The following is a 13,236-nucleotide window of genomic DNA, read 5'->3' on the forward strand; positions in this document are numbered from 1 at the left end:
AGAAAAAAAACATTATAGTGAAAGAAAACGCCAGGTTTTAACGGTATAGCTAAAATGTAAAGAGCTCTTAAGAGTTTAAATCATGTTTTTGTTTACCAACCCTAATATTTGCACAGTGTTTGCTTTATGACATTAAAGACATAAAACATTGTGTGCTTTTATTATACATCACATATTAGTTTAATTTGACGTAAAAAAAAAAAAAAGTAGTTTTAGAGTAGTTTTAAAAATTTGAAGCAGAGTGGTGGTGCATCCTGATGTGCCTTTATTGGCACACACCCATGTGCCACGCTTATCCATTTTCTCTATGTTGGCACCCTTATTTGTACTGTAGTGCACTTGTGTATTCATTTGGAAGTGGAGACGTGCTGAGGGAGGATCACGGCGGGGCAGAGGTGAAACCGCTGAGCTGTGAGGATGTCGGATCTGTCAGCTGCAGTGAATCTTTGGATTCTTCACACAGGGGCCATGGCGGATGGGCGGGTGTGCTTGCTTAGTCATTGACTCAAGAATAAAGCATCATTCACTCCCTATCATATGCCACCAGCTCCCTTTGTCATGGTCAAAAGAGTTAAAAGGCTCTGAAGTGAAAGTGAAATGAAAAATGGCCTGAAGGCATTGTGAGTTAGTTGAGTTGAACTAGCTGTGGAGCTAGATTTGTTTTTAAAGCGTATGATGCAGTTAGGGCTGTGACGATAACCGCATCACCGCGGTGATACATCACCTCACTTTTTTTTTGAAAGTTTTTTTTTTAAAGTTCTGCATATGGTGCGTGATTGGAACTATAATAAACACATTAAACACATTCATCTTTGCTGATAATTTACTTTCTCTGCGTTCGCCTGTGTTCAGACTTCAAGGGTTTCTATAGGAAACCTTTTATCACTCTTCTCCTTCTCTCCTCCTCGCACCCGCCTGCGCGCGTGCGCGGCTGTCACTGTCTCTTAGAGAAGCATGCGGCACGTGCGCACTCTACTTACACACACACACGTGCGTTGTTTCGGAAACACACACACATCGTCTTCCTACAAAAGAAGTTTCTGTCTTGCGAGGAAATACGACAAATTTACAGCGTTCTAATTATTAATTTCCATTACAAGCTGCGTGCGTTCTTGAATGCGCAACACAGCTGCCCACCGGAGGATCTTGTGTGTGTGTGTGGGGGGGGGATTATTGTTCTCAGTCACTTTGTAACACCAAAAATGAACGCGCGTTGTTAGATTTCCATGAATATCACTACATTTTTTTGTTTGGGAACTATTTTGTGCAGCGCAAAGTTACGTGTCTGTATAAACAAAGGCGGAGCCTCTTGCCCCGCGTTCTTCATGGGTGTCAGGCTTCATGTCTACCAGAAAGGTGACAGTGTAGTCTCGTTTATTACTGGGCAATAGATAATATTCTGAGAAGATGTTTGTACCAGAGAGCACAGGTGAAACTCACGTGCAGCTAGAGAGCAGAAGAATCAACACGCACCCCCAACACGTGTGTGTGCTGCTTTCTCCTAGACGCATGACACAAGACGCACCGCGCTCACAAAGTCACAGTCAATCTACAACACCTACATAGTTAGTTCATTAGTTGGATAGGTAGTAGTTAGTTGTTACTGTTATTTGTTAATAAAGAATAGTATGTTGTAATTGTATTTATTTCCGATGCAGACGCCGGGGGATTTTGTGTGTTTTTTTAACCCCGACACCACGCCCCCTGGTGGTTCATCACCGCGGTGATCAAAAATCCGACACTGTCACAGCTCTAGATGCAGTGGTCTAGGACTACTTTCTGCTTGATTTTAGGTTCAGTCAGTGTGTTGGGTAGCATCTTTATGTTCTTTTTAATGGTTTACAACAGAAAAATAAGGAAGAAAATACAAACTAAACTGATATTTTGCTTCAGAGACAACACTGGCTGATTCTTCAAGAAAAACTAAATAAAATGAAAAAAAATCTTTACTTTTTGAAGTAGTTTTGGGATATGTAAAATGTGAATTAATATTTCACAAATAGATCATGGGTTAGACACAATCCACCTTTAGGAATAGCTTATACTCAAATTTGATGTTTTTTGCATCTTTGCTTAAAAAAACTAAAGAGAAATTTGCTTTAAACAGAAAAGTATAATAAATAAAAAAAGTTGGACTTAGTCATTACAGTCAGTAGAAACCTCTTTCTACTGGTATGAAGAAATTTTCAAATACTCTTTCCTAACAGCCAAGCCATAAATTTCCTTTAGAAGTTACTTTTATAAGTATTCATTGTATGTGGGGTCAGGGGTCATATGTGTTAACAGAGGGGAGTATGAAGGGTGGGATGGGTTTTTATTTTAATATCGTGTATGTTTTTTGTTTTAAATGTTAAAGCACTTCGAGTTGCTTAAGGCAAGAAGTACTTTTTTATAAAGTTTGATTTAATTTGAATGATAATTCCCTTTAAAGTCCCATTCAGATCATTTTTAAATCTATTTTCAAAGTCTTTTAGATAAAAATATGCAGTTTTTAGCTAATATAAAAAAAAATATCGTTTTTTGTAACATAGTTTCTGCAGAGGAGCAGTAGTTCATTAGAAATCTGCCTCTGAGTTGTGGGTGGGACCGTTGGCGAAAAGTAAGCCTGCCTCCGCTTCACGACATCCTTCTGTTTACTCTCTCTCCCGCTAGCTTACAGCACCTCACAACCCCAAGGTAACATTAGCGGTGCAACAAAGATGGCGAGCAATATCAGAGCTATCCAGCCGTACAGTTTGATGCCATATGCCAGCTCAGACGAAGAAAACCAAGACGTACATGGATCTATTTTTCTAAAAATGGATGCATCAGAATCGAGCGGAGCAGGGAGCTTGTGGCCTGCTGATGGCAGCACCTATGTCACAGTTACAATAAATGATACCATGTGCTTAAGGGAAAGTATTTTTATCCATCTTTGACCGCCCTAGTGCAGACAACTTTTGATTAGCTGGACAAACTTCACTCAAGTATTGTATAGTGGGCAGGGAAAATGTGTCTAGAAAACATTTAGGAAAAGTGTCCTTGACCCTGGAGCTGTCCACTCCTGATGTGTAGTAGCAGAAAGCTTGCCGCAGTTTTTAATGCACGGAAATTGGCTGAAAAGCGAGACCCTTAGCTCCAGCTAGAGCTGAGGGGAGTCTGGTGTGTGCAACTGAAGCACTTCATGAAGAACTTAAGCTGAAATTAAGATGCTGAGATATGTGTAAAAAAAAAAAAATTCCTTCCACCATGTGCAGCCATTTCCTTATGTATATGTATTTTTCCTGATTCTAGAAAAGAGCCAAACGGTTTCATCAGACAAGAAAATGTTTGTTTTTGTTGTTTCTACACTTACTAAACCAGTGTTTTTCAACCGGTGTGCCGTGAAATATGGTCAGGTGTGCCATGGGGAAATTACCCATTTTCACTGATGTAAAAAAATCTCCAGGATTTCAGCTCTGTGTTCATCCAAACAGGCCCTGATAAAACACTGAGTAGTTAGGAATATGAAAGGTCATCAAAGACTTTTTTCTTTGTGTTTATTTGATTCTATTAAAGACACTTTGATAAGAATGACGGTAACATGATTTAGTCACAGCTTCAGCTCTGTTTTCGGAAAAGTCCCGCTCCTTCAACTGTCTCCACCAATCATTCTTAGAGGCTTAATCATACGTCATCAGTCTGACCAATCAGAAGTGGTTAAAGTCTTTACTTCCTTGTTCTGATTCTGCTCATAAAGTCTCTCAGTTCTAACTAAAATACCAGCTAAAGCTCGTCTTTAGCGGTGCAGCTTTCTGCAGGATTCGGTATCAGACCGTGGAAAAAGTGATCAAAGTAATAAAGCTCAGAGACACACGTCTTTCTTTCATCACTACATCTCCCATGATGCATTGTGTTAAAGTGACAGCATCTCTGCACTACAATGACTCTGACCTGTTAAACGTCTTGAAACAACTGCGAACACACACATTTAAGCAGTTTTTAAATCTTCTTGATGAAATCAGAGGTCAGCAGTTTAAAGTTTGTGTTTATTAACAGCCAAACATCCCAGAGTTTGGTCCAAGTCATCTTTCTAACTGAAACACTTTTCTAAAAATGTCTAGATTGAAGGAAAAATTTGCTTTCAGACTTCTTAAGCAGAAGTAATAGTTGAAGCAAAAGTAGAAGTAATAACAACATTTAAGAAACAGGATTTAGGTGAAGTGGCCCCAGACACAATTAAACTTTTAAGCACATTTTAGACACATTTCAGCTAAATTGTGAGGGCCGGTTTAGCTCGTGCTGGTTTGTAGCACCTTCCGTCCGTGAAACCAGGGTTCGAATCCGGGATGCTCCCTATTCCCTTCTCTGCTGCTTTGCCGGTCCAATGCCCGGTTGGATTGAGAGGGTTGCGTCAGGAAGGGCATCCGGCGTAAAAACATTGCCAAGTTAACCATGCGATTTATCCTCAAGGGAGGGTTGTTTCGCTGTGGCGACCCATGATGTGAGAAGCTGAAAGTGAACGAAGAAGACACATTTAAGCTAAATTGAAACAATGTAATTATCTAAAAAGAAATAAAACATTTTTGTTGAAGTTTTCAAGGACTTTATCTTTGATTAAGACAAGAGAAAAACTAATAGAACCTCAACATGTTCACTTTTTGTGTTGCTACAGAAAACATAAAAATAGTGTTAGTTTTTTGTGTCAAATGTATCAAACATATTGTTTCATATTGTTCAAAAATTACAGTTGCCTTTGCAACAAGATAAAAAATATTCAAAAAATAAATAAATCACTATTTAGAAAGATTTTTGTGGTTTTTCAGAGTTTACCTAAAATTGCATGTTAATAAACTGAAAGGAAAAACGACTATCAGGGTAAAATTTCAAATAATTTAGTCGAAAATTATTACTGAAAACTAACTCAACTTTTATTACAACTTTTTGAAAAAACAGCTGCAACTTCCAGCTTTTTCTGCCACAGCTATCACAAAAATGCATGTGAGATTGTGGAGGGACTGTACATCAATACAGACTATAGAGTTTCTCCTTTTTTAATTATTTGGATGATGGTGTGCTGCGGGAGTTTTGTCAAGGATAAAGTGAGCCTTGGCTCAAAAAACACCGTACTAATCTAATCAAATGAAAAAGCTTAATGTGTCCAACTTAAAAAAAAAAAAACTTAGGAGTTTACTCCTTAGTGATTGCTGTCAAATACACATAATCATCGGTAGTCGTCTCATTGTTTCATCTGTTATTTGAGCCAGCTTGTGTCCTGCAGGGCTGCAGCTTCCAGCCTGACTCATGCTGAATAAGTGAAGACAGCCGTTAGAGGTCCTCCATGTGCTGCTCAATCAGGACATTAATACTCTCCCATTTAGTTGCATCGCATCATCTAAAAAACTGGATACGTTTAATGCTAAAAGAAACTTTTTAAAACTTTTAATTACCCTCCTAAAAGAATGTTTAACTGCTGCTAAATATCACCCTCTGGCATGACAACACTGGAGTCCCACAGCAAACATTAAAAGTCTTTTGGAAACATCTTATTAATTCCACTTAAAATCAGGCAGACAAAGATTTTTTTTATTACTTTGGGAGTTCAGCATCATTACCATTATTGCAATTAAGCTTTTTTGAAGAAATCCTACCTACTTCTGTGTTGTTTATTTTTTGTATGTTATTTATCACCAATATGTCATCTTAAAAAGCTTCCTATATTTTTCACATCTACTTTTTATTTTGAACTTTCCTCATTTATCTTCCTATCTTACTGAGGTTTATCAGGGAGCAGATGAGGCCTGACATTCTTCCATCACTCTGAACTCCCATGGTCTTTTCTTTGCCCAAATCATCACTCAATTCATTGCCTTTTTCACAGACCCACAGCGTTTTCTTCCCATACATCTGATTGAAATGTTCTCCTTTTATCTTGATTGATGGGTTTATGTTCAATAAAGATGATTCTTTTGCTTGATTTTTTTATTCTTACATCTGATCTTCAGGTTATTTACCATAAATCTTATTCATGGAAACAAACTGTAAATATTTCTTTCATTGCAGTTCTTTTGAAATATTCAACATTATCATTCTTTTGCAGAATCCCCTTCATAAAGTATAATTGTGAATTGTGCATTGTACTGCCCAGAAAAGTGGCACAAAAGGAAACGTGCCTTCAGCACAAGATGTTACTTCTATGCGGCTTCCTGAGGGTCCTGGTTGCAACTCCATCCAGACTTTGTCATTACAGCCTTCCTGTCTTTATCAAAACTTTCTGAGTTTTCAGACCTGAATGTACATTTTGAATGAACAGCCAAAGTTGTAAGTATTTGCGGACGTTTTTAGGGCTTTTTCTTCAATCCTGTTTACAGTCTGTCAGTGAAATACTGCACTAATACCTCGGCTTCAGGGCCGTGGATGGATCTAACAATCCCATCTCATGTGAAGCATCCAAGCTGCTGCTTGTAGTGTAATGGTGTGGGAAAAGCAGTTTATGTGCTCTTATAGTAAATTATCATGAGAGGCACAGCATCTGTTGTACTGCTGACAATGCTTATTCATTTTATGCACAACTCAACACTGTTATTACATAATAACAGTTAAAATGAAGAACCTGACCGTGTAAAAAAAACCAACGTTGTTGTTTTACTTTTCCTCAAACGTTGTCATCTCTCTTTAACTGCACAATTCACAACAAATAAGGGATAATGCCCGACCCGAAGCACAGGACAGTTGTTTCTGCGAAGTCCATTCATTTCTGATAATGGACACCTCAAAGGGCATTTACCCTGCATGTACCATCGTCACTTATGGAAGAAATAAATATGAAATCAAATATTAGTACTAGGTTGTCATGGTGATGGCTACCGAGCCTGCACCGACCTCGCTTTGCTGCAGCGGATAAAAGGGGGTATATATGCTATACCTCATGATAAGTGATACAAAGCATCATTTCAGATGGAAGGTTCACCTCCTAACCCTTGTCTTTGTCCAGAGGAGGAAGCAAAAGTTTGTTTCAAAGACACATTATTTTCATTAATTAATAATAAAATTATTTCTTAACACTGTTTTACTCTGCATCAAGGAAAAAGATAAGCAAGGCAAAAAGACAGACAATGAACAATTTCAAATCAAAGGCAACATTGGCGCGGATCATAACATTTGATAGAGATGCAGCCTGTCCAGAGTGTCCATCATGTCCTACTTATGTTTCAAGTTTCTGTTTTTCCAGTTACCAACTAACACCAGGCCACTGCAGTAATATAGAATATTTAGGCTATGTGATCGGAACGTCTTTTTAATGGATACATTATTTTAGTCATCAACATTTATACAATTAAAGATAAGTTGTTACTTTTTGTGCTAAAAGAAATCAAAAGACTGCATTTTTTTGCTTGATGGAAATGTGCAGTTTTGTCCCGCAATGGCGTGACGTCAGTCAGAGCAGATCAGAGTGGCTCCTTCGCCGCGTTCGGAGGCTGATGGTGTCTGTCTGCTCAGGATGATGAAACCAACTTTGTCCACCGGGCTGCATTCAGACTATTGATTTACATAACACAGTTTATAGTTTACACTTGAATACATCATACGGCTCCACATTTCATTGCATCACACTGGTGTTATGAGGCACTGCAGGCTTTAGGAGATGCTGATAGAGTGTGTGTGTTTGTGTTCGCATGTGTGTATGGTGCTGGGGGGGGGTTTCTTTTATTCAGGGGCTGCATTTAACAGCCGCCTCATTAATTTAGACTTTGTCTTCTCTGCCAGTTTAAGTGTGTTTCTACTGAAGGGCGACCCACTACAATGTGTTTAGTCGCCCTAAGAGGATAGGTGATAAGTGGCATGATACATTTTTAATTGTATTTGTTGTCAGGTTTGTAGCTACTTTTAATCCAGGACTTCAAAGCATTAGTGGAAACCCTTCCTGGAGTTCATGGGGGGGTTCTTTCTGTCACCACACCGCTGACAGGTGATTCTAGCAGCTTTAAATATGTTTTCCCCGTCGGGAACTGTGTTTCTGAGGTTCCTTTCTCACCACAACATGCTCATTATGCTCTTAGGCTGGAAATTGCCGCTGTTATTCGGTGGAGTCTTTAAAGGATGATTTTGCTGACGCTCATCTCCATCCTTTCGTGTCTTGAACAAGCAGCGGTGGGAGTTCCTCCTGTGCCCCTTGTCTTTTTTTTTTGGTTTAAATTTGCTTTCTTTCATCAATGACGGAAATTTGTTCTCCACTGACGCCTGTCTCGGTTTCTTGTATTAAAATATTCCCACTATTTTCAAGTTTGTCTCCTAATTGGCTTCTTTTCTTTATCGTTTAAGCATCATGTGCTAAGCAGTCACACCTCCTCTTCCTGCTTTTTGCCTCCTTTGAACTTTATCTCTCGTCTTTTCATCCCTGCAGCAGATTTTCCCCTGAGATGATGATGAATTATTGTCTTTAGTGAAAGCTAAGACTACAGATGATTTTTCTATCAGTGCAGTTATAGGTGCAGACTCGGAACAGTATGTTCTAACTGTCTTTTTAGAAAAATAAATTACTTTTTAGATTTTGTCAGCCTTTGCTTTTTTCCCCTCAATGTGTTCATTAAAAGTTGCAATTTGACGAAGAGATGAACGGATAGATGGAGATAAAAAACCGTAATGTTAAGATACACAAATTCTTGAAAGGACTATTTCAATGAAAATCTACAGAAAATACTTAAATATATCGCTTGAATTTATTTTAAATATTAACATTTTATATATAATTTAATTTGTGCAATGTGTAAAAGTCATTAATTTATAAGGAAATTATTAAAACCACCTTTAAACACTCAAGCAATGCGGATTATTATGCCAACTACAGTGGGGCAAAAAGGTCACTGATTGTTTAAGTTTGCCCACTGAAAAAGATAATAGGCCTGTAATTTTCATCATAGTTATTATACCTCAACTATGAGAGGAGATGAGAAAAAAATCCATAAAATGTATTTATTTAATTAATTTTTTTCCCCTAAATTATGGTAAAAATAAGTAATTGGTCAATAACAAAAGTTCAACTCAAAACTTTGTTATATACTCTTGGCAATGACAGCAGTCAAACATATTTCTGTAAGTCGTCACAAGGTTTTTACCATCTGTTGCTGGGATTTTGGGCCATTCCTCCATACAGCTCTCCTCTAGAGCAGTGATGTTTTTTGGCTGTCGCTGGACAACACAAACTTTGAACTCCTTCCAAAAATTTACAATGGGGTTGAGATCTGGAGAATCCAGCACTTTGACTCCAGGACCTTAAAATGCTTTTTACGTAGCCGCTTCTTCGTTACCCGGGCAGTTTTTTCGGGATGCTGAAAGACCAACTGTTGTTTTTCAATGCCCCTGCTGATGGAAGGAGGTTTTCACTCAAAATCTGACGATACATCGCCCCATCCATTCTTTCCTTTACACAGATTAACCGTTTTTATTTGAGGTATACCTTTGAGGAAACTTACAGGCCTTTCATCTTTTTAAGTAGTAGAACTTCACAATTGTCGCTGAAATACTTTCTTGCCCCGCTGTATCAATTTTTTGAAAAATGTGTAGTGACTTCCTTTCCAGAGAAGTTGGCCACAGTGGAACTCTTCTGCTGTTTTTTGAGTGCTTATTTGTCAGAATTATTAAATTTGAATGAGAGCAGATTGTTTTATGTTTTTTTTTTTAATCATAGATTTCATCTAAATTTGGAAAAATAAGATTATTTGGAATTGTGCAACAATAACCACAGCAATACACATTTAACAAATTGACACATTTTCTTTGCGAAACTTTGAAGATCATAAAAACTTTTAAACAAACATTTTCTCTGGCCTTTCCACGCTCCACCAGAAAAGTGCAGACAGGAGCGATTGATTAAAGGAGCGATTCCCAGACCTTGTGTTTGTGTGTACATGCAGAGTGGAGACTGAACCCGAGTCCTGTTGGCTTCTGTTTTTGCTTTACGTCACAGAAAATAAATGGTTGTGTACTTACTCACAGAAATGTATTGGATTTAGTCAGCTATCCAATTTTTTGTTCTTTCCCTCCCTATTATCAAGGATTTGTTTTACAGCACTTCCCTCTGCCTAAGATGAATGAATGACGGCCTGAACCTTTCACACATTTTTCTTATGTGCATGTCAAACTTTAGAGGAGTTTCTCTTATTTCGTTTCAAAACTGGCTAAGAGACCATTTTAGATTTTTGTCGTGCTATTCTGAAGCTTTTGTAAATTTTTGGGCTCAAATTTTATCTTGTAGATTGAAATTAAAAATTCCTTCCAATGATCTTGTGATCTATTGTAAAAATGTTCCCAGTGGTCTTATTATGATTATGCCTTTTTTAGCCAAAACCTGTGGTTTTCTAGGGCATAGTTTCTGCAGCGCAGCAGGAGTTTATAAGAAATTCACCTCTGAGCTGTGGACAGGACCATTGGTGCTGTCACCCATATGTGAGAGCTCTCCGTTTACACGCTTGCCCACTAGCTTATAGCCCCTCAAACCCACCAGCGTAAGATTACCAGTGCAACAAAAATGGCGAGCAATATTGGAGCTATGCAGACGGGGAAAACAAAGACGTACATGGATCTTTTGGTCTACAAGTGGATTCATCAGACTGGGGCAGGGCAGGAAGCATGTGGCCCACCCAGTGTATTTTCTATATTACAAACCCACTCTTTATTTAAACAGCTTTTTTTCATCTGCTCCTGATTCACAATGATTTAAATAAAGAAATTCTCAGGCCATTTTAAGCCTAATTTTCTTTATACATGTCATCCATCGTTAGATAAATGCCACAAGAACATGCTAGAAACACCAAAAACACAATTTTCATCAGAATGGGTCTTTAAGCTTCTTTAAAATACTTTTGGATTTAAAACCTTCTGAATGGAACAGTAAAAATGTTAGTAGACTGAAAGCCTATAAGTAAAGCTCTGTTTTGCATTTAAAATCTTGACATTTGTCCATAGCTGAGTTTATTAAAAAAAAACTAATGAGCACAATTTCCAACAAAATAAGCAAAACAATGCATTTTTCAGCGTGTTTTCCAGACTTTGAAAACATTTCCTCCTAACTTGACTTCTGTTTCTCGTGTTTCCTCTGTCCTGCTGCAGTTGGCTCTGGAGGACCCGGTGCACAGCGTTTCTCTTCAGCACTTTGTCTATGAAAAACTGAAGGCGCAGCAAGGCCTGATGGGGGATCAGGGCTTCGGGGTCCTGATGGAGACTGTGGACACCGTGCTGGTCAGGCAGCTCCAGGAGTTCCTCCAAAACCTCTGAGCTACAGTCTGGTGTTAACCTAACAACAGCGTTGTGTTACACTTTACCGCCATTGTTACTGTGCTAAGATTGGTTCAAAGTTCCCAAGTCCTACCCATTACTTATATCACACTTAGCCTTGTCCTTAGCTATTGATCCTTTTCTTATAATCCTTTAAGTCTTGAAGTTGCATAAAAATGTTCATGGCACTTGTATGAAACGATAACCATGCTAGAGCTTCCACCTAATTCTCCTAGTTTCTAGACTTTTATGGTTTTGCTATAAAATGGGTAGAAGGGGAAAGGACTGTTGGGACAATTTTCTACCAGAATAGGAAAACATTCAGATTGTAGCAGAGACATAAACAAACCAAACAAGAAGGACCTAAACAGTGTTTACAGAATCTATTCTTAAAAAAAAAATACAAGAAATGTAATTTTGTATGTATGTAAATGACGGATGATGATCTGCATGACAAGTTTGTTTTTTTTAAAGTTTTCCTTTCCAATGATTTTTGTCCTAACTGTTGAAGGAACTACTGAGAAAAGAGTTTTCTTTTTAAGAGGGAGGTTTTTGTTTTTGGTCTGTAGGTGCAAAGGTTTTAGATGGACGGAGTTGTGCGAGTGCTGAACCACACTTCTATGTATATACAAACTGCTGCTAACTGATGGTGTGTGAGAGCACTTTAATAACCAAAACAACCGCTTCACATTTCTTTGTCATCTTCTCACTTTCAAATACTTTAGTATGAAGGCAGAAGGCTTAAAGAAACAGAATCTCTAAACAAAACACAGCATTTATGCAAATGGGGATTTGATCTACAAATGTTTAGCCTTTCAAGAGATAAACCTTTTTTTTTCTCAGAATATTGGATTAATTAAGTTGATCAAACTTGATGTGACCAAATGTCACCTATTTCTTCCTTTTAGCTCGCTTCTTTTGGTCCTATAAAAAAAATGGCATGTGAATATTTATCATGCCAAATATGGAAGGTGAGTGTTTTGATTGGAGTTTTTTGTGGTTTGGGGGGAAAAAAAAGGTAGTTTTGCTTTCCATCTAGTGGACTGATGAGCCTCCCCGGGTAGAAGAGCTGTTTTTGACACTGTGAAGAAGTTGACAGTCAGAATCGGAGCCTTATAAATTCAGCCTTACTTTTGAAATGCAAGACCTTTTTACTGACACGTCTTAGCAAGTTTAGCAGTTTACTTCTTTTCTTGGATTCTGATAATGATTTCATTTTTGAGGATTTGAACGCCACACAGTGGTGGGATGTTTCTGGATTTTTGTTTTGATGAAAATGAAAAAAAGAAAAAAACTGTTACTTTTTCCTTTTAAGGCCTTCAATAAAGATGCAGTAGTCAGCCAGAATAAACCTGTACCTTTACTTCTGATTGAATGGTTCACCTTAAAGCTCATTCACCGTTGACTTTGACATCATTTCAGGCAGAGCATTTTCTGCTGTCTGGTTCTGTTGAAGGTTTTTATTTCAAAGAAAGCAGACACCGTGGCCCTATCGCAGCTGTCGAGCTTAATAACTCATGGCGCAGGAGACGTGATGGACGTTAAATTACCCTGAGTGCTGAGGAAGAGGAGGAGCTGAGGAGGAGCTTCGCATCACGCTGAAAGGGAAGTGATGTGCATCACAAACATGCACCTTTGGGAGTTCAGCAGAGATGATTAACAAGCTTCCATCATAAAGAACTGAGACTTCACAGACTTTTCTAAAGGAAGGAAATGTAGGTAACAGCAACTCTCATGCAAAGAAATGAGGTAAAAATGGTAAATGGCGTATACTTATATAGCGCTTTCTACCTTCTTACGAAGGCCCAAAGCGCTTTAAAGTCACAGTCCCATTCACCCATGCACACACACATTCCCACACTGGCGGCGGCTCCGCTGCCGAACACTGGCGCCAACCTCCCAGCAGAGGCAAGGTGGGGTTCAGTGTCTTGACCAAGGACCCTTCGATACATGGGCGTGCAAGGCGGGAATTGAACCTGCAATCTTATGATCATGGGTCGACCG

The 13,236-nt window shown here is 38.5% G+C and overlaps 1 protein-coding gene across 1 annotated transcript in view; it reads left to right on the plus strand.

The window, feature by feature from the left end:
- Positions 1-12,583, plus strand: part of ipo11 (importin 11) — a 136,034-nt gene extending 123,451 nt beyond the window's left edge. Inside the window, exon 30 of the mRNA XM_023958341.2 lies at positions 11,068-12,583. Within this exon, the coding sequence (XP_023814109.1) occupies positions 11,068-11,232 (165 nt within the window). The 3' untranslated portion in view covers positions 11,233-12,583. The remainder of the gene's footprint in view (positions 1-11,067) is intronic.
- Positions 12,584-13,236: the final 653 nt, after the last annotated feature.

The sequence above is a fragment of the Oryzias latipes genome, chromosome 9 (genome assembly GCF_053564925.1).
Source record: "Oryzias latipes strain Hd-rR chromosome 9, Olatipes_Hd-rR_3.1".
In the NCBI taxonomy this organism is placed as follows: domain Eukaryota; kingdom Metazoa; phylum Chordata; class Actinopteri; order Beloniformes; family Adrianichthyidae; genus Oryzias; species Oryzias latipes.